Genomic DNA, 23234 nt, shown 5'->3' on the forward strand with positions numbered 1-23234 from the left:
CCTATGCTTGTGTGAGGGCCACGTAGCCAAGCAACGATCTCCCTCACTAGGTTTTGAGTCAGGTTGGCAGTTGGCATCATTTAGTTCGTATGCTTACATATCCTTATTTCGAGATGGATTCAGTCCCTTGTATCAGAAAAAAACAAAAGAAAAGGATTCAGTCCCCATGACTAGAGAGGGTAGTCATTTGTCTGGAACTATCATATAAGGAATAAGGGCCTTCTACATAATTGGGGCCCAGCCCGGGCATATTGCTAATACCAAATCCAGCCCAAAGTATCTGCCTTCAGCGGCTGGGGCTTGGGCCACCAAAATATATATTGTACCCAATCAAATAGTGAAGCCCATAAAGTACCTCAACATGACTAAACAGAATTTTGTTGAAATTTTTGTGGCATATACATTTCTCATTGAGTAGCTAATATCCAAAGCTGATGTTCAGCTGGACAACATTCTTGATTCTTTGCATCAATTACTTGATATAGTACAAACCCCAAGTCCTCAAGAAACATAATTAATTGAAATAAGCACTTTAAAAATAATTAGAAATTGCACCCTTGATGCTAAACAGATGAGAATCCATCCCCAGATGAATAGCTGATTGCTTTTCTGAAATCTCTACACCAAAAGCAATCTTCCCTGGAACTCCACACTCTGGTTGATTCTTCCATCAATGGCGATGAATTGATTCCTCACCTTAGCCGGTCGTGCGTTGTATTTCACCTCAAACTTTGGTAACGGTAGTGGTTTATGTTCATCCACCATACCAGATGGCACTTCTGGTAAGACCTCATTAAGGAACTCATCGGCAACATCCCCATCTTCATCTATCCTCAGCCGTTTTGCAAACCATCTCATGCCCTGATCAAAATGGAAATGTGAAGGAGGTTCTTCTTGCAACAATAATTGTTGTACAATACAGTTTATGCATCTTTGTAGCTAAAAGAAATAAATTAATTGCTAGAGTTGACAAAGCATCAGATATAATTAGGAACATGGAAATAGTATTCTATTAAGCAACCAATTCAGCTTACTATTAATCAGCATTAGTACAGTGTGTTACACAGACCCTTGGACCCCCTGATGAATGTTTACCATGTTCAGAAATAAATATCACTTTTGTTAATCATTCCGTTTTGATTAACCCACATGGCATGCCACATGGAAAAAATCAGGAGGGAGCAAATTGCCTTCTCCAATCTCCACTCGCATTGTGCTTCCTTTTGCACTTCATGTTTTTCCATTACTGATCAAGTATCAACCATAGAAGATAATAGAGATGCAGTGCAATGAATGATGTTAAGTATGTGTATACCATAGGCTATTACTGAAGTCCATATCAAAGGCTGTTAGTGGCTTAGTTTCTCAAATGTATAGTGTCTCATTCATTAACCCTCTTATTCCATGTCCCCAATTTTTTGAAGTCAGGGAATCATAGTACAGTATTTCCTGGTACCAGGACACAATTCAGCAGACAGCAATCACAGATTGTGTGTACCCTACGACGAAGTAATACAAGATAAAATAGTGAAGGAGGCACCCAGTTTGGAGTACTCTCTTCACCCTAGAAGTACCAAGATGTACAAAGACCTAAAGCAACACTACTGGTCGCCAGCAATAAAGTCCACAATAGCTTTGTATGTGTCGACTTGTCTTGCATGTCAGAAAGTCAAAGCCAAACGGCACCGACCTTTTGACACTCTTCAACCGCCCCTAGTACCTGAATGGAAGTGGGATAACATTATAATGGATTTCATCATCAGACTACCACGTACACCCAAGGGAATGGATGCAATTTGGGTAGTGGTTGACAGGATTATTAAGACAGCTCACTTTATTCCGATCAGGACCACTTACATCAAGGATAAGCTAGCACAACATTACATCGATAATGTTGTATGCTTATATAGTGTACCAATGAGTATTGTATCAGACAGAGACCCGAGGTTTACCTCCAGATTCTGGAAAAGGTTCCAGCAAGCATTGGGATCACAATTGAATCTGAGTACTACCTTCCATCCACAGACAGATGGATAGTCTGAGCAGACAATACAGATATTAGAAGATATGCTCCGAGCCTGTGCCATGGAAATGAGTGGCAATTGGGAGGAATATATACCTCTTATAGAGTTTGCTTACAACAACAGCTACCAAACCACAATTGGGATGGCTCCATATGAAGCATTGTATGGTAGAAAGTGTCGAACTCCTCTATACTGGAACGAAGTAGGTGAACGTCGAATGCTTGGACCAGAAATGATTCAGATGACATGTGATAAAGTCGATGTTATTAGAGAAAGAATTAAAGCATCCCAATCACGTCAAAAGAGCTATGCAGATAGCCGTAGGAAAAGAGAATTTAACCCAACTCATCTAAGCCTTGTACAAATTACTTGGGATTTAGTTTTTCTTCACCAATGAAGAGAGAATCTCTTCACCCATGGTGATTTGACGCTATAATTGGACTCTGGGAAGAATGAATGTCTTCATTAAATTCCTTGAAGGTCTGGAATGCCCTGCTCCAGTCCAATCTGAGGGTCAGATCCCATGGATGAAGAGATTCTCTCTTCACTATGGGTTAAGAGAAACTAGGTGATTCCAATTACTTGGCTTGGCTACCCATCATCTGTCATGATAAAGGCTTACGTCAGCACTTCAATCCAAGTTGCCACTCCTCACAGTTTCGTAAACATCTCCAACTTGCACCACATTCACATCTATTTAATTGGAAAAAATCTCAATGACTTTCTTCCATCTTGCTATAATGCTATGCATAAATACTACTCCTAAATTCTCTTGAATGCATTCAAATCTGCTTCTATAATTCCTCATCCAGTTTGATCATCCATCTCAACATCCACATCTAATATCCCAAGCCCTAGCTTACCTCATAGAGTAGAAGGATAACACAGAATAAACCAAAAGCACCTCTGCACTTCATCCACCCAGTTCCAGTTCGACAGACATCAATTCAATCCTAACACACTATTGAATGAAATTTCTCACTCCTAGCATTCCGGGACTCTACAGTATAAACCCCCCCCCCAAAAAAAAAAAAGAAAAAAAAAGGCAATCAGAAATTATCCCTATCTGCCATATATGGATCATTAATTTCCACAACTCTGTTATACTCCCAACTAAAGATTGAACAACTTTTCTCTTATTCCTTGTCTTTTGGGCCGCATGGTTTGAAGGGCCGCTCTTCTTTCCATCAATTAAATTCTCGGACTAGTAACAGAGGAAACCCCCCCCCCCATATTATCAGACAAAGAGAACAGAAATAATCTTTATTGTCAGATATCCATGGTTTGTTATTCCACCCATCCTTCATTTCCATTCCAATTTTTCCAGAAGTTGCACTCCTCACACTCACTTCAGAAAATATACCCTAGATCTTGTGGTTTGCACATGGGCAGTAAATTGATATGCATCAGCTCCAATTCCTCAAAAACTAGTGCATATTTTATCTACAGTAGTGAGATGACCTGAGTAATCCTTTGTGCACATCCATAACTTATAACTCGAGCAAAGACATATCTTCACCACTATGGCTCAAATAGTCCCTATGTAAAATTTCCCTAACTTCCAGTTGAGCTACAACAACTAATAATTGAGGATGGACCAAAACACACACAGATCATTGGCTGAATAGACAGCATTGCTCTAATTAACATAAAACTCAGTTTCTTTCACTGAAAACAGCTACAAAGGTAAATGACAGGGAATCTTCATATAGAAATTCAAACTTAAAAGAACTTAATTTAATATAACTACAGAAAGACAAATACATATCTTCAAAAGCCTAGAATATCTATTCATGCTACTGCAACTCATTTCTAATGGAATAGTTATTGAATTCCCAGTAACTTCCACTATCCAATCTCAACATCTCTATCTCAGACATTCTCCCTAAAACATGTCCTAGAAAACTATTTCTCCCATTCTGACACTTCACATCAAAACTTTACTATTTAAGTATCTGTGAAACCAAACAATGGAGGACTTCTAGACCCTCGACCAAAGAGGAAACTTCACTGAGAATAGCTCATTGAGAGATGGAGAAGTGGAATGACCATATATGAGATCACAGGGAAGTTTCTTCTAGACTCTAGGGGGTTTATTCATTCCAATTCTCCTCTGTTTTTGTACCTGCATGTTACAGATTTCATCAAAGGAGGGAACTGTACGCATATTCTTAATTTATCTGTCCTCAAGCTGAAGAATAATTAATATAATGCGAGTAACAACTAACAAGTAGTTAGTGTCCAACTCTGAGTTAAATATGCTGAGGGTAATGCAGACTTGGTTATCGATTATTAGTGCCTAACTCTGGAGGTACATGAAGGTACTTAACACCTAATCAGAAAAGCTAGAAGCCTAGAGTGTGGGGGCTCCTGAAGAATGAGATCTGCTAATAGCATAGCAGATGAAATGATGAGATTTGGAGTAAATAGACAGAACCTATATTAGGGTTCTTATAATAATTATTTATTTATCTAATGATGTATCACCTGGTCTATTTGACCATCTATTGTTGTTGTTGTATGTCACTTGTACTTTCTTTTCATCTCATAAATAAAACTTTGTAACTAATCAAAGAAAAACTCAATTGTAAAAAAATTAATAAATGGAATTACGTAAATAGAATGGACAGGGGAAGGGATGAAAGGAAAAGGGAGGATGTTGAACTGACAGCCACCACAGTTATGTGGTTTAGTTCCAAACCAACAAGAAATCCAGCCACCACCAACATTAAATTATGAATTAGAACCCAAGGTATAGGTCCAAAAAGATGCCCTCCTAAGCCATTATGCAAATTCATCACCGAAATGGGGCTTGCATTATTAGGAATAAGCTTTGGGTTGGGACATGTATGTGTTGGACTTTTGATCCAATGTGTATTGTAATTGGCCACTTTAATGGGCCTATAATATGGGTAGAGGTTAGGCATACGGAATTAGTTAGTTAAGTGACTATTTCTTTATTTAATTGTTATTAAGTGTTTTTGATAGGACAGATTAGGATTATATAATTCCAATCATGTTTTGAGTATATTTCCTTTATTATTTCAGTTTCCTAATCAACATAGGTAACCTTATCAGCTAAGGATTGGGTTAGGCCTTTCCTTTTTAGTGTAAGAGTCTATTTTTGAGTCTTCTATATAAGTTTGTAAGAAGGCCTAACATCGTACACGTAAATTGATTAATGGAAAGATTTTGTTGTTCCTCTTCGAAGAACTCTTGTGTTTGATCAAGAAACCCCTTGATGGCATTATCAGGAAGTGTTTGCTTGGCCAATGCCAAATCCTTGCTTTTGAGAGTGAACGGCGTTGGGTGCTTTCAGCTTTCAAAGGAAATTTTTGGTGACTAGGTTAGAAGGCTAGTGTTTGTGCGCCGTTGTACCATATTTGGTATGAGTAGTCTAAGAATTTGGGCAGGGAGGTCCAGAACCAACCAGCAAATCTGCAATTGAATCAAGTTTGAAATTGGGGGAAAGTTTGAGAGTGCTTTGCTAACTGTTCAAGATTCTAGAAGGAACCGTCTTATTGTGTCGTGTTGGAGCCTTGCGGTCTCCTTCCTTCCTATTATTCCCCCCCTAGGGGCCTCTCCCATTTGCTGAGGTCTCTATTCCTTTTCTTCTTTTTCCCTCTTGGGTGCCTTTGTATCACCCAAAAAAAAAAAAAAAGGCAACAGATTGGTGTTTGATCCAATTGACACCGTGTAGTGAGAAGCCCGGGTGGTTTGTCCTTATCATAGTTATTAAGGCATCATTAAGGCAGTATGGGTAGGTTAAGCCAGTCATGCGCTTTATGTATTTCACGTAAGGCGACGCTTAATGGCGCCTTACTACACCTTACGACCAAGGCGTACGCCTTTATGTTTTCGTTTGTTAAATATTTGTTTAATGTATTACCACAGATTCCATATATTTTGTTGTGATTGGGAGGTCTATGGGAATTCTGTACACTTGAGAAGCATAGGATCAAGTCTATATAAAGTCAAAACCACACTATGGTTGACAAATCACAAATTGCAAAATATTTTTGGCTGTTTTCTTCTTCTTTTGGAAGAACACCAGTGTTTGATGCAGATTCTTCACCAAACTGAGCTTGTTTTATTAGGAATAAGCCTAGGGTTGGGTTGTATATGTATTGGGCCTTCAGTCCATGTGGTTTGGAGTGTATTGAACCACTTTTATGGGTCTAAAAGAGGGGCTCTAAGATTGAGTACGGGATTACTAGTTAGTTTCCATTTTAGTTGGGCTTTGATGAGGTTTCTTAGTTTCTAAAATTAGTTGCTACTTTAGTTTCTAATTTCAGTCTATTATTAGTTTCTAATTTGATTAGTTTACAATTTCAGTTTTTAGTAACTACATGTTAGTACTTTTAGTAACTCCGTTTTTAGTAGCTTTTGGAGTTTCTAAATTGTAAACACTCCCCCATCATTATAAATAAAGGAAAGGGTCTCACTTTGAGCCCACGAATTTCATGAACAAAAAAGATGCTGCTGCGTTTTCTCCTCTGAAGTGTTTCTTTGTGTTTGATCAAAGAAGAAGGGTTTGGTGTTTGATCCAAGCGACACTCTGCGGCGAGAAGTCCAAGTGGATCTTCATATATTCTGGTTTTCTTATTGTTCTTAATCTCACTCAGCCAGTCAGGTAAGTGCTCTAATCTGTCTGCAGAATTTCTGGATTAAGTTCTCTGTTTCATCTACTATCGGCCTAGCTGTTTGGAAGATCTGGCTATCCGATGGCCTTCTAATTTTGATCGAAGGTTAGTCCTATTCAGAAGGGGGACCACTGGTTCATGCTGATATGGACTGTTCTTCAGTTCTGGCCGATTATGAATTCTGCCCAGATTTGAATTCTGATTTCTGTTTTGTTTTGCTGAAGTCTGCTGACTATATAACCTAGTGTTGGCTTCTTACTTTGGTGGTTTGTGACAGTAGTCCTTGGCTGTTAGTTCATTACATTAGTTCTGAACTGTTGATTTTCATCTATCAGAATTCTATTCTGTTATATCAGTTTATTACTAGTCTGCTGTGGACTGTTGTTGGAGATTATTTGGTTGTTCTTTGGTTTAAACTTTCCTTCAGTTTGGGTCTAGTTTGACTTGTCAAATCTAGTCCTACATTAGTGCTCCTTCCTCTATCGATTCCAGCTCTGACGATTCTTCCTCCGGCCATTCCGGATCTGGTAATGTACTCTATTTCTTATTTTTCTTCTTCTTCATATATTTTTTTTTTTTTCGATTCTATGTTACCAATCAGAGCCATATCTCTTTTTTCATATCTCTGTTACCGAACAGAGATCTCTTTCTTCTTCATTTTTTTTTTTTTAGTTCTATGTTACGTAACAGAGCCTTATCTCTTTCTCTTTTGTTTAGTTCATTATTATCTACGACTCTGCCAATGATGGAAGAGACGGTGGTAGGGAAGTTAGCAGCAGTGGTGATGTTTCTTCAATGAGATTGATACATGCATGTCTCTTTTATTATTCAAATTTGCATCTCTTCTGCATTCACATGCACTTCAGGTGGTTGTTTATCATGCATATGGAAATTTGGCCAAAAAGTGTTTTTCTTTTCCCTTCCATTTTCCATAGAGGTTAAGTATGATAGTTTTGTTTCATAATATGCTATGATGAAGATGAACTTAGTATATTCACTTTATAGATTTGTTTTTCTAATGAATATGTTGCGTTGGTATGAATCTTTAATCTTTATTTAGCATATAAGTAGAATTATATAATGTTTAATATGCTATTTGGGCAATGGTTACATAAAAAAAAAAAAAAAAAAACAACAACACTAAAATGCTTTATTCAATAAGGCGACACCTTATGCCCGCCCTATCGCCAGAGCGCTTCGGAAGACCCTCAAACGCCTCGGCCGCCTTTCCGCCTTAATAACTATGGTCCTCATGTTCATATTCTTTTTGCTGCCATTATTCTGCTGGATTTTATTCTTCTTCTCTATTCACTGCCATTAACAAGTTATATTTCTGAGAATTTTCTGCTACTAGAACCTTTGTTTCTAGAAGATCATATACTACATATTTTTTGAAATTAAGCAATCTAACCATTAGATTCTCTGAAGATTCTGACCTTCAGGAACTCTAATGGTGAACTTGATTTGACTTTGGCCTAATTCCTTGATTTGACTTTGGCCTAATTCTGACCATCTGAATTTAAGATATTTCTGTTTTTTCCATTCTACCCCTACCCTCCATTATTGCTACTGTTTTGACCTTTATTTTTTAAAAATCGATTCTGAGATTAAGCTACTGTTTATGTCATATGCTGTTGAATCACTTGAACAGTACAAACCCAAAATTCTGGCATTGGAAATTACTGTTTTACCTCTACTTTTGTTTCCTCGTCGTTGTACTGATTTCAACTCTGTTTTAATCAATAGTTCATAATAGATTTCACTTTGAATCAATTATCCTGTGTTCTGTTCTTGTTTGCTGATTTTTATTACCTAAATACCTTCTCCTAGATCTGCTAGGAGACACCATTAACCTAAATTATTCTTTGATTTAAAGATCTTAGTCTATTAGCTACTGTTTGAGTCTTTCAAATACAGTACCAAATTAAGTAATAATGTATACAATATGTATGTAATATTCTACCTCTTATTGTTTCTCTAGTCTAGGACCAGTTCTTTATGTAATCTGATTGGGGAAAGGCTAAATTAGATTAGATGCTCTCTCACCACTTTATTCATGTGATTTGCAAAGTTGTCAATCGCGGATCCATGTAGCCAACCCCATTTAGTTGGGATAAGGCTTTGTTGTTATTGTTGTTGTACACTGTATAAATGAGTAGAGCATTGGTAATAAGTGCAGTTCCACACAAAACTTTTTGTGCATGGGATCCACATCATCTGTTTGTTTTTGCACTGAAACACGTTGAGGTTGAGTAGAAGGAAGTGCAAACGCTTCAGTTTATTCACAAAAGAACATACTGTCCACATTGTGTGTGAACCACTTGCAAGCACATTCCCAACATGTGCTTCTCGTTATCATATTTAATATCCAAGGGACTGGGAGCACTAGGCCAAATTTTGTCTTGTGAAAGTACCCAAGCAAACCCTAAGACCAGCTAGACTAAAGGCAATCATCTAGTTACAGTCCATACAAAAAAAGTCTATCTAGAACTCCCCCAGTAGAAAGATTATACTTTAATTTAACTGGCAATCTATTCAATCAAAGAATCCACCATTTTAAGATAGTCCAGAGCGAATTTATTTCCATTGGTACAATGTTGAAGCTATTGCTACTAGCCTACAACCAATAAGCATGCAAACTTCCCCATCATAATAGATGTGGATCCTGAGATTTTCCATGTTGGGTATATCATGACACTCCTTAGAATAGTTGTCTAGGGTGTCACGCTTTGCTGGAAGGGGCAAAGGGCACCTTGTTGGTGTCGCCTTGACACCCAGGCCCCCCTCCAACGCCTTGGGTTGCCTAGATGCCATTACAACTATCCTCAGTCTAACCACATATTGGCATGCACTATTGTTGTCAAGGCGTCACCGAAGCGACCAGGCAGAATCGAGGGTCCAAGGCAATAGCAAATCTTATTGGATGCAGGAAAGGTGTCCACCTTGGTCAACTGGGCGTCGCCTAGACATCGCCTTAGACAACTTGACCCGCCTTGTGACTTGGGCAGATGCCTTATTGTATGGTCTATTTTTTAACATCTTATATGAAATTGATTCTAATTCTAACCCTCTAATTGTATTTTGATGAATATGCTTGTATTACGAACTATGCTCTATTTATTATATGTTGGTTTTCTCATATTAGGTCATTATTAGCTTAATTACCTCAAAATGAATTGATGTGGCTTAAATGTTGATTCTTGATGTAGCATATGAGCATAATTATATATATCATTGCTATTCTAAATATAATCCACGTCTAGGTCGCTCAGGCGGGCTGTCGCCTAGGTCACCTTGAGAACTATGGAATGCACTGGAGTATACCGATTCAAAGATCATTGAACTGATTTTCTTCTGAAGTCCACATGTAGACAGTCACCATTACTTGTTAGACCTGGTATAACAATCCATCCTTGTACTGATTTCCAGTAATCCATTGCGAAGTTCATCAATTAGTTTGCTACCATCAATTGATTTGCTACGCTAGTGAAACATTTTTCTTCTTATGCATAATCAGAAATATTATTAAGAGAAGACATGAAAACGGAGAACAAGATGAATTGGGCTTTTAAGTAGAATTAAGCACATATGGACAGAAAATGTTAAGGGAGCTCCTATAGTGAAGAGAAAAAGGGAAGTAAACTCACAGCAAAAAGATGAGGCAGCATTAAGTGGATAATACCCTTTTAAATGATCCTAATGCACAACTATCTGATGGGGAAAAACACTCTAATAAGGTGTTACGAATCAACAATTGAAGAGAAAGCTCGCTCTGATACTAGTAGTATAAGTATATACTAGGAAAAACCAGAGTAGCATTAATCAATAAATATATAAAAACCACCCAAAAGAGGAAAAATGGAAATAACCCCGTCATGGCTGGAATGGACACCAAATTTTGGTTTAGAAGTACCAACACCACTATATTACGGTAAAATTCCTGAAGAATAAACCTTACTATCAACCATAGGGCAGCCTGCATTTTGCATGTGCTTAACTACCTCCAGATTCCATAGCAAACAAAATTAGAAACTAATAGATATGGTTATGTTCCAGACACACTTGTTGCCATGGGAAACTTCTATTAATCACAGAGAATCAGGGCAAAAAAAATAAATAAATAAGAAGCACCACCAAGGATCTGATAAATAGCTGGAACTACAAATGATGTCAACCTTTTTGTTTCCCTTCTTACAAGGCTCCATGACATCAAGGATGGTGATTCCTACACAACCAAAGATATAGCTTTCATATGGAGAACTGGGTCCTCTTGTCCATTATTTTAATGCAAAATGTTTAAAGCAAACATGGATTCTTGACAATGTTAGTATGTTACACAACTGAAATCTTCCTAACCCAAATGAACTACTGGATATAGTTGTCAAGGCATCGCCTAGGTGACACCTTCAGGTGGTTTTGTCTAGTCACACAATTATGATCCCCTTTTCCATTACAAATAAAGGGTGACCATGTATTGAAAGCTTATTTACAAAGGAATAATCCTGATTTTCTTTCCAGTGCACAACGCCACAATGCAATTACTTCTAGTGGGTTCCAACCAAGGTTAGTGCATATCATACAAATTTTTCAACCTTTTCAAAGATGATCCACAATGAGAGATTTAAAAATCCATATCTCAGTAACAAGTGATTCAGGATAGTATATTGAGGAATTCACAAAAAATAGATACATATAAAGGAAAGATAAGTCCACATAAAAAATAATGTTTTTTGAATCAAAAAAGTTATTATCAGTAAAAGAAAGAGAAAAAAAAAAAAAAGAATATACAAGGGGCCCAAAGGGAGGGAGAGGCTTACATTAAGCCAACCTAGGAGGAACAAACCCTACAAAACACAAGCCAAGAAAAGGAACAAAACTATCACCAGGGGGTAACAAGAAAGAGAAGGGAAGACCCTAGGAAGCAACAATAAGCTTGTTCCTCAGGGAATCTCTTACATTGCGCGGGTGAAGTGTAGCAAGTTTGGAGCTAACATCAAAATAGACGGCATTCCAAATATTATCAAAAGATCAAGAGTTGTACGACATTTATGAAGATTCTGCTCCATCCAAATATGGTTGATGTTTGCGCAAAAGGTGAGCTTCCAGCAGTCTCATAGATAGAGAAACCAGTAAAAGTCAAATCAACCCAGATCCATTCTCAAATAAGGGGGAGAACTCTTCTACTAGAAGGCCAATAGCTTCTAAGGACCCTTTTCCAGATGAAAGAAGAGAAAGGGCAGAAGAAAAAGAGATGCTCAACATCTTCAATACCATTCTTGCAAAGACAACAAGAGGTAGGGACCTGAATGTGCTGGTAGATGAGTAAGGACAGCGTAGCGAGATAGTTAGAGATACCACACCAAGCTGTGAAACTGTAGCGGGGGATGTAGCCTTTAAACCTGACAATTTTGTGCCAAGGGACAAGGGGGCCTTTGGATCTGACTAATCCCAAGCAAAGGAGGAGCTAAACATATCAGTGGACAAGGAAAACCAGGAGATTTCTCTTCCACGATGTCCAAGGGAAGACGAGGCGGGGCGGACCAAATATCTACAATAGGGGGAGGGGACTAGACACTGTTAGAGATGATGAAAGCGACTAAGGCATTCCTACCCCAACCAAAGAAGTAAACGATCCAGGGGCTAACAACAGAATGGAGTATACCTGAAGGAATTCATGGATCAAGCCAAAAGGAGGTTGTGGTGTCATTGCCAATGAAAGAGATGGCCTCAAGAGCAATAGGCCCAATGCTGAGAATTTAGCGCCAGACCCAAGAGGCGTCGGGAGCAAGGGAAACAATCTAAAGGGAGTCATATTTTAGGGGAGAGGAGTAACCCCAAGAGACTCAGATATTGTTTTTCTTGGACACAATCTTCTAGATGAGCTTGAGGATGCCTATGGTGTTAACCTCTTTGTTTCACCTCAAATCCAAGCCTCCTTCGGATTTGGGGAGACAAACAGAGGCCCAACGGAGAGGATGGAAGAACTTGGTTAAATCAACCCCTTTCCAAATGCAAAGGAGCGACTATTTTCATTAGACTACCATTTATGAGATAAATACGATTTGAATCAAAGGAGGCAGCCCACAACATACTTGAGGCACAACAAGGAATTTCTTGGCAGCCCACTACAACTAAAGTACTAATGGCTGTGGAATCTCCATCTCCATGCTTATCAATCTCAAGGAACCACGGGAAACAACTGAAATCCTTAAGGTTGCAGTGAGGCCAATCAAGTGCAATTAAATTCTTCAAGCTGAATGAAAAGGAAAATTTGGTGTTCGCTTTTCTCGAAAGGAAAAAAAAAAGACCACAGACAGCTATTTCTTTTAGAGAAGCTACAATTAGATCAACATTTTCATATCAAGCAACGCATTGAGAATTTAGTAGCTTATCTTTTTTCCATGTTAGTCTAACACATTTAAGCTGAGATGCAAATAAATTACCTTTCCACTTGCCCGCTGAGGGAACCTGCATTTTATTCTCCTGATAGTGCAGAAACTAAGCATTATCATACGAAGACGAGGGCTCAATCAACTGAGCCCTGCAGTTTCAGATTTCCTATTCTTATTAGGAATTCTCAGACCTATTCTATTATAGGGATCTGTTAACAGTCTTTGTTTTATTTCCTGATTGGTATTAGCTAGTATTATTCAGGCTGTATTAGGAGTTGTAAATCCCAGTCCTGTTTTTGGCTCTGATTTAATTGTTATTTCAGACTCCTAGATAGGAAAAAAAAAATATATATATATATATAGTCTTTTATTGCACAATAAAGTAGCTAGATTGATTACTAGTTGGCTTAGGCTATTTCAAGCCAGGTTAGCTGTATATCTTTGTAGCCAACCCATTCAGGCACACAAAGTACATATATATATATATATAGCCACCTATTCAGGCACATTTTTGCCAGACGGTCTTCGCCAGTAGTGCCATCCTCCCCGCTGGCTGTATGGGCAGGTTGTCCCTCACTGCTGCGTTCTGTTAGGCTGTGGATTACAGGAACAAATGTAGTCGAATGGGACAACAGGCGGGTTACACGAAGTACATATATATCTATGTAGCCAACCATTCAGGGACATGGCTTTATGAGATATTCACTTCAATTTTTCTGAAGTTTAACAGCTTTCAGCAGCATACCAGCTGGATTCTAGGTCAGGCTCTCAGAGCCTGAGGTTTAGGTGGATTCCAAACCTGGTACCTTCTATCCGTCTTTATCTTCCAAGCAATTTCAGGTCAGATTTCTTAACCATACTACCAGAAATTTTACTATTTTGTTAGAAATTCAGGGTCTCAGATTTGTTCTTCATTAAAATTCTGGTAGATAAACTGATTACTGGTTATATTCTGCCATATTCTGATTTGATCCTGAGGTTTAGACCTCTGTTATAGAACTCTCAACTTCTAGTTGATTCCTAGTTTTCCTAGTTAAATCAGAGTCTACTTATTTCAATTCCGATGTACTTTGCTGACTGCGTTCTCACAAAGTTCTGTTTTGAATCCCTAGAAATTCCTAATTAATTTTGGGTTTCCTCGTGGCAGTAGGATTACTCCATAACTCAAGATTCAACAATCAGAATTGGATCAAAGTCTACAGACCTTCTCTATGTTATGTGTCCATTAAACCCAATTTAAAGTGTTTAAATTAAATTATTTTGCACTATTTCATCCTGGGAAATTGACAGTCCTAAGGATAGACCATGAATTGTTCAGAACTACGGACAAAAACTGGACATTTTGTTCATATGGTTGTAACTTTGTATATTTTAGGAAATGTGATTATTCATATTTGTTGAGATGACCATAGTTAGTTTTATTCTTACCTTGGTTAAGTTTTATCATTTACTATTTACTGTAGTAAATCTTTTGGATAGAGAAGCTTAGTCAGCATATCTTGTAGATAGGGACGCTTAGTCAGCATTATCTTACTTCCCTTATTTGATTTATTGTAATCTTCTTATAAATAAGAAAGACTCTATCAATACTGACAAGTCAAATCATTCTCTAAATTTTTGATTCTCAATTTCGTATCAGAGCCAAAAATCCTAAAAAAAATTTCTTCTTCCCTTTTTTTTTTTTGGTTTTCTTCTCAGCCCTTGGGGGCCCTCGCCTCCTAGTCTAGCATGGTAGACTAAACCCCGTTCCATGCATACCTAACCCCTAACCCACTACGCCTTCGCACCGCGCCCGCTTCCGCCTCCGTCACAACATCGCTGCCTACGCCTACCTGCGCCTCACCGTCATCGTCTCTCTTCTTGCTGCCTTGCACATTCTGTTGCCTACGCCTACCTGCACCTGCACCTGCACCTGCACCTGTGCCAGCCTGCATTTGCGCCTGTTGCTGCCTACACCTACTTCTGTCGCTGCCATCAGCGCCCCTTTGTGTCTGCCTATGCAATCCACGTGTTCTTCTCTCTGAGCTATGACTACAGTAAATGATGATGCTAAGGTTGTTGCTGCCTCCCTTGAGGCCTCTAGTGGTCACCGTTCAAGCAATCAGTCCACTCTTCATCCTGGACCCATCAAACTTAATGGTCAGAACTACCTCACGTGGTGTCATGCCTGCCTCCTTACTATCCGTGGGAATAACTTTTCTGGTTTTCTCACTAGAGACACTCCTCAACCGACTGATCCAGTCGCTGCTAACACCTAGTTAGCCAATGATGCTATTGTTATGTCCTTTCTGATCAACTCTATGGAGCCTGCTATCAGCCCAAGCTTTGTCCTATTTAACTCTACTAAAAATCTCTGGGATGCAGTAAGGCAAACCTATTCTCAGGGGGGGAACTATGCTCAAGTCTATGAGATTCGTCGAACCGTTCGTTCCACCACTCAGAAAGGGTTCTCTTTCAACTTATTATTCCACCTTATGCAGCCTATGGCAACAGCTGGATTTCTATCACCCAGTCCCTCTATGCCCTGTCCTACTGATGCTAGTACACTTCAGAAGGAGTGTGACATGGAACGGGTGTATGACTTTTTGACAGGTTTTAATCCTAAATATGATTAGATCAGGGTATAGATTTTGGGTCGCGAAACTTTTCCGACTCTTCTCGAGGCAAATAACTAGGTTCTATCTGAGGATCATCGTCGCTCTGTTATGTTGCCCTCTACAGTTCCTGTTCAGTCTACACTATTAGCTAACTCCGACTGTTGAAATCTCGTCTAAGGGTTCTACCCCTCGGGAAATTGTTCAGTGTGATTATTGTGGTCGCCCTCGCCATACTAGGGAAACATGCTAAAAGCTCCATGGTCATCCCAAGGGTGGGCGTAACAGCAAAACTGGAAAACAAGGCCCTCAGTCCCATCTGTCTGAGTCTGTTGACAGTGCCTCCACTACTGCACCGTTCTCTCCGGATCAAATGGCTGCCCTCAAGCAACTAATGACATTGTTAGGCACTTCTCCTGCTCCTCCTGTGTCCAACCTTGCGCAAACAGGTAGTTTCTTTGTTTCTTCCTCTCATTCTCCCTTATGATTACTTGATTCGGGTGCTACTGATCACATGACAAGTAGCTATGAGGTCTTCCATACTTATATTCCTTGTTCCGGTAGGGATAAGGTACGTGTGGCTAACGGTTCCTTGTCCCCCCATTTCTAGTAAAGGTTTCGTTTCCTGTACCTCTACAATTTCTCTTCCAACTGTGTTGCATGTCCCAAAATTATGTGCTAATCTTATTTCCATCTATCGTTTAACTAAGGAGTTGAATTGTTCTATTCACTTTTTTTCTACTCATTGCCTTTTTCAGGATCTAGTGATGGATGCAACGATTGGGTATGGTCAAGTCCGTGATGGGCTCTACTACTTGGATTCTCCACCGGCTGTGCCTCCTCCTATGGCAATGCATACTCTCCGTTCTGACAGCTCTCTCTCTCAGCTCCACCAGTGACAATCGTCTGGGAGAGCCTTCTTTTCATATTTTACGTCGCATGTTTCCTATTTTAGTTAAACATTATGGTTTGGAACAACTTAAGTGTGATGTATGTGAGTTTGCTAAACATACACGCACTTCTTACTTTCCTACTGAAAATAAAAGTGACATTCATTTTTCTATTATTCATTCAGATTTGTGGGGTCCTTCTCGGACAATTGATAGGAATGGTTTTTGTTGGTTTATTACTTTTACTGATAACTGTACTCGTTTGACATGGGTATACCTGTTGCATAATAAGTCTGATGCCTTCTCTTATTTTAAATCTTTCCATGCCATGCTTCGTACCCAGTTTGATGCCACTGTACAAGTCCTTCGTAGTGACAATGGAACTGAGTATATAGATGGGGAGTTTCAGAAATACCTCGATTCTCAGGGCGTTCTCTCCCAAACATCTTGTGTTAGGACACCTGAACAAAATGGGACCCCAGAGCGTAAGATTCGTCATCTCCTTCACATTGCACGGGCTCTAATGTTTGCTACTAGTGTTCCTAAATATCTCTGGGGCGATGCCGTTCTTACTGCTGCCCACCTTATTAACCGAGTGCCCTCGAGTGTACTTAACTTTAAGCCCCCAATTTCTTTTCTCCCTGATCCTACAATTGTTTCTAGTCTTCCTCCTCGGGTATTTGGGTGTGTCTGTTTTGCCCATAATTCCTCTCCTTCAAGGTCCAAGTTTGATCCTCGGGCTCTAAAGTGTGTTTTCCTTGATTATTCGGCTTCTCAAAAGGGGTATAAGTGTTATCACCCTCCTACTTGCCACTTGTATGTCACTATGGATGTAACTTTTCATGAGTCTGAGGTGTATTTTATGTCACCTCTTCAGGGAGAGAGTCTGGAGGAAGAGCCTCCTTATATTATTGATACGTCTCCTATTCAGGAAATACCTCCCATTCAGGGGGAGCCGCCATATCAGCCTGTAAGAGATGTGATCATTTACACTCGGAGGTCCAAGGAACACGACGCCAAAGAGTAAGGCACCATTGGTAACCAGCCATACCCTTCTGAAGCACCTCCATCGGATCCATCAGTATCAAGTAATATTTCTCCCATACTTGATATTGTACCTATTACTTCTTCAGAGCCTCCCATACTTGATATTATACCTTCTGCTCCTACAGTGGACGATTTTCCTATTGCTATTAGAAAAGGAGTCCGTTCCTGTACCAAGCATCCCATTTCCAATTTTGTTTCCTATGCATCTTTATCTCCCTCCTATATGGCTTTTGTTTCTTCATTGTCTTCTGTGTCTATTCCACAGAGTTGGAAGGAAGCCATAAATGATCCGAAGTGGAAAGCTGCAATGGTTGAGGAAATACTAGCATTAGACAAAAATGGTACCTGGGAACTTGTTCTTCCCCCCTCAGGGAAAGAAATTAGTTGGGTGCAAGCGGGTGTTTACAGTCAAGCAGAAGGCAAGCCTGGTGGCTAAAGGCTTTACCCAAACCTATGGGATTGATTACCAGGAAACCTTTGCCCCAGTTGCAAAGATGAACTCTATCAGGGCATTGTTATTTGTTACTGCAAATTTGGGATGGAATCTTCAACAACTGGATGTCAAGAATGCATTTTTGAATGGAGATCTTGAAGAGGAAATTTATATGGATGTTCCTCCTGGCTTTGCCACTCCTTCCAGTGTCGGACGTGTCTGCAAGTTGAAGAATTCGTTGTACAACCTCAAGCAGTCTCTTAGGGCATGGTTTGGTCAGTTCATGAAAGCTATGATAAGCTTTGGATATAGACAGAGTCAAGCTGATCACACATTTTTCACAGAGGCGAAAGGTAATTGTCTATATTGACAATATTGTGATTACTGGTAATAACGATGAGATCTCCAATCTTAAGGCCTTGCTAGCGTCAGAGTTCGAGACTAAGGACCTAGGAAACCTTCAGTATTTCCTTGGGATTGAAGTGGCTAGATCTTCCCAAAGGAAGTATGTTTTGGATCTCCTTAGTGAGACAGGTATGCTTGGATGCAAGCCTGCAAATGCCCCTATGGAGGTCAATCATCAGCTGAGCAGTGCAATGGTTGACTCTATTGATAAAGAGCAATCCCAAAGACTTGTTGGCCGTTTGATCTACTTGTCCCACACCAGGCCCGATATTGCTTATGTTGTGGGTATTGTTAGCCGTTTCCTTCATGATCCCAGGACACCTCACCTAGATGTTGTGTACCAAATCCTACGGTATTTGAAATCCGCTCCTGGAAAGGGTATTTTGTATTCTAATCAAAGGCACTTGAAGATTGAGGTCTTTATTGATGCTGATTGGGCTGGATCTATTGATAATCGGCGATCTACCTCTGGGTATTGTACTTTCCTTAGAGGGAACTTTATTACTTGGCGTAGCAAGAAACAATCTGTCGTATCTCAGTCTAGTGCTGAAGCCGAATATTGCGTAATGGCCCAAGGGATTTGTGAGCTGGTCTTGCTTAAGATCCTACTGAGTGATCTCTAAGTTAATGTTGAAAGTCCTATGTGTCTGTACTGTGATAACAAGGCAGCCATCAACATTGCCCACAACCCTGTTCAGCATGATAGAACCAAGCATATTGAGATTGATAGCATAGTTGTTACGGCGTTAAATCGATCCAAGGCGGTGGAGGGGTGGCTAATCGATTTGGCAATGAATCGCCCATTATGGCGTTGCCATGGCGGTCAAATCGCCCATGTGTCATTTTTTATTTTCCCTATTTTCTAAAGTTATTTAGTATGCTACTTTTTTATTTCCCCTATTCTCTAAAATTATTTAGCATGCTACAAGCCTACAATATATATCCTATAACATATAAAACCAATATTAAGCAACATCAAGTCATCCAAAATCAACATAGCCCTATCAAAATCACCCTACATTTTACAAAAAATCGACTGCCTACTGAATCAGGCGTGACCTGGCGTCCATGGCAGTGCCATGATGACGCCTATCAGCCAATGGCGACTGCCATTTGTGAGTCACGTAAATCGTAACATTGCCATGAACTTCTTTTTTCCGCTAGGACGCCAAATCGCCGCCTTGGCGACGCTATGACAACTATGATTGATAGACACTTCATCAAAGAGAAGCTTGACCAAGGGACTATCTGCATTCCCTTTGTTAGTACTGCAAATCAGTTAGTTGATGTGTTTACCAAGGTTGTTTGTTGAAAGGCATTTCATCATGTCGTCTCCAAGTTGGGCATGTATGATGTATTTGCACCAACTTGAGGGCGAATGTTGAAATGACTATAGTTAGTTTTATTCTTACCTTGGTTAAGTTTTATTATTTACTATTTACTGTAGTAAATCTTTTGGATAGGAAAGCTTAGTTAGCGTATATTGTAGATAGGGACGCTTAGTCGGCATTATCCTACTTCCCTTATTTAATTTATTATAATCTTCTTATAAATAAGAAAGACTGTCATTACTGACAAGTCAAATCATTCTCTAAATCTTTGATTCTCAACTATATTCTATGCATAGTTGTCATGGCGGCTAGGCAACCCAAAGGTGTTGGCAGGGGTCCAAAAGCAAGGCAAAACCATCAAGGCACCCACTTAGGTATTCAAGGCGTCACCTAGTCAACACACTGACAACTATGACTGTTTGTGTATCGAATTGGAACATTTTGAGAATCTCAGTTTTTTGGGAACAATATCCACTATGAAGTTATTTTGGTCCCTAGACCTGAGACTTACTATTGTAGTTGACTTTGTGTTTTGGTGCAAAGGTCAATGCCTCCACTAGCTATACATCAATGAACTGGATTCACAATGTTTGTATGTGAATGGAAATGGCACTCAACATGGAATCCACTCCCTAAAACATGTGAATATCTTGAGAGAGACATTCAACTTTGACTAGAACAAATTCCAAGCTCAATGGTAGTTCTATAAATAGTTTACAAAAGCTTTTAAAATATTATCATAATTTATATTTATATTTTAAAAGAATTTCATAAAGTCTGAATGTCCAATCAATGGTTAAGATTCTTTGATAAATCTGTTTCGATGTACTAGGGGTTATGACAGTTAATTATTCTATGTCCATAAGTCCGTCAAGTGATATTGTTACGTAGAGGGACTGAAATGTTATTAATTCTATCACTAAAATGGGTTTTAAGTAATATACATCCTAGGGTGTACTAATAGGTAAATAATGTACTTAGGTTGAGTTACATTCATAAGTAAATATTTGGGTTTTAACTAAAGTTCAATCAGACTCATATCAAGCAACCAAGGTAGGATCACTAAATAAGATCTCACCACTTGGCATGTGGGCTCCTTAGCAGATTAGGGTTTCAATTCTTATAAATAAGCAACTAGGGGAGGTTGAGAGGGCATGCTAACAAATAAGGGTTTTGAACCCTAGCGTGTCGAGAGTTCGATTCTCTGCTTCAGCTCTAGTTCAAGAATTGATCGAGGTAACCCTTTCGATTGCAAGGAGACACTGATCAAGTGTTAAATTCCTTCAGAGGTACTGAGAGGTGACACTAAACCCTGGTACTGCACTTGTGGTACTGAGAGGTAATATTAAACCGTAGTTTTGTTCCATTGTGTTTTGTTTCGTTGCGAAAACCCTAATGCATGCGAGGAATGATTTATGGTTGCAAAAATTTGATTTGGGATCGTCCCTGCTAACACTCTACCTCCTTCGGTTACAGTTTCAGGCCCATCAATGGTAGAATGATGCCCAAGACAACAGTTACGTCTCCTAAGTTTAATAATCGGAGCAAGAAATCCAAGTTATTATTGCTGACCCAAACAGTTGCCAATCATTTTCAACTTCTATAATTCTTCCCCTTTCAATTTGGACACTAATGATGCTTTAATTGCAGGAAGATTGAACGAATCAGAACATATTAAAGTTGATTCCCATATGAAGTCAATAAAGGTAAGTTTGTCTTACAGTAGTAATTTCTAAAGGTTAGTTGTCAACGAGACAACGACTCCAAATCAAGGTAATCAAAATTGACTTTCAAAACTCAGCCCATTATTCAATTCAGCCAACAATTAAAGCTTCGGAAACACAGATGAAAGAGAGACTAGCATAACCCTAACCCGTTTCCCCCAAGTTATCAAACATAGAAATTAACTGCAAACAGTAAAATTGCCAACAAATTTCGAAGAAGAAACGAAAAATTCTGTGAAAAATAGACAGAAGGGTTATAGGGAATGAAAACCTGAACTCCACCATCGCTGAGATCACAGGGGGTAAGAACGGGACCCAAGTAAGCTCTATCGACGGGAACTGGAGCCTTAACACTAAACCCTTTCGTGGGTCGACGAGTTTCTGCCTTATTTTCACGATTATGATGCTCATCTGCATCATCGTCTTCATCGTGAGCATCGTGAGCATCGTCTTTCAGCAACCCAAATATGCCTGCTATTCTTCTTAAAAATCGCATTTTTCGAATGAATTTGAACAGAGAGAGAGAGAGAGAGAGAGAGAGAGAGTGTGTTAAGGAGTTGTGGCTGCGTGAGAGCTTTGATGGGGTCGGACCTAAGGAGGGTTCGTTAGTTGTTGATTTCGAGGAGGTTGTCGGGTAAGATAAGAGTAGAAGAGATAGGAAGGGATCTGAAGAAAAGCTGCAGTTCTGGTTGGGTAACGTATGCGATTGTGTTGTTGCTTCTGACTAATGAGTTGCAAACGAAAACTTCCTTAATGCGAGCAAATTTTTGACTGCTTTTTGGCCTAAAAAGCTGTAACGTTGTATAAGAAAATAGAAATGCTTCAGAGATAAATTGATTAATCTTTTAATTGATGTATCGATCAATTAATTTGTAAATAATATAAGGGCAAGGATTCTCTGAGCCTACAGAGTAGGCTACGCCAAGATAGAATTTTTTTTTTTTTTGATTTTATTTTAAAAAAATAATAAAATAACTATAGGTGTCTCAATTGGGAGGTTGTTGCCTTGTTGGGGTGTTTGCCTTTGTGTTGGGGTGAATGGCCAGATACTCTGTGTCAAATGTGCTCTGAGCTTCCAGAGGTGCTGGAGAGGATCCAAGTAGGGCACTAGCCAATGGATCTAGCATAAACCAAGGGTGGATGTAGGTCACCCCCCAAACCATCTCACACCATCTAGTAGTAGAAGTGATTATTTATCAGAAAAAAAAAAAAAAGGGTTGGGAGAGAGATGCCTATATGCGTGCTCTCATTGGCACCTCCATACTGGTGCAAGGCTATCTGACCTGATAGAGGTCTTTTTCCTAGAAAAATAAAAAAATAAGGTAAGAGATGGTTGCCTAATCGTGTAACTCCTCTACCGCCTAATATGCATTCAATAAGTGCTTCTATTTATTTTAGTGGTGCAAGTTTTTTTTTTTTTTTTCCAATTTTATCACACAATATTTATTGTCTGAAAAAACAAAGAAAAAAACAAAAAAGCAAAAAAAATTTACCATGCACACCCTTATTAATCACTATGTACATAATGAGTAATGACTTCAACCAATTTTTATTGCACTTCGGTGGCAATCATCAAAAAAAATGACTTTTTTTTTTTTTAATTAATTCGAGCCTAACTAAATTGGTTGTGCTTGTGCATATAGAAGATACGAGGAGTTTAGCAAAACTTTGGATGTTCTATATTGGTCAATGGATGATTAGATTAATAACCTGGTATCATGCCTGTACTGATTAAATAATAAAATTTTATT

At 39.1% G+C, this 23234-nt stretch overlaps 1 protein-coding gene across 1 annotated transcript; it reads right to left on the reverse strand.

Moving 5' to 3' along the window:
* Nucleotides 1-362: 362 nt before the first annotated feature.
* On the reverse strand, nucleotides 363-22300 carry LOC122068900. Its single transcript, XM_042632809.1, has 2 exons — nucleotides 21755-22300; nucleotides 363-861 (listed from the first exon to the last, which is right to left on the reverse strand). Exons 1-2 carry the CDS (start codon nucleotides 21977-21979, stop codon nucleotides 619-621), a joined length of 468 nt encoding a protein of 155 aa, XP_042488743.1. The 5' UTR covers nucleotides 21980-22300; the 3' UTR covers nucleotides 363-618.
* Nucleotides 22301-23234: the final 934 nt, after the last annotated feature.

This window comes from Macadamia integrifolia, unplaced genomic scaffold, assembly GCF_013358625.1.
Source record: "Macadamia integrifolia cultivar HAES 741 unplaced genomic scaffold, SCU_Mint_v3 scaffold478, whole genome shotgun sequence".
NCBI lineage: Eukaryota > Viridiplantae > Streptophyta > Magnoliopsida > Proteales > Proteaceae > Macadamia > Macadamia integrifolia.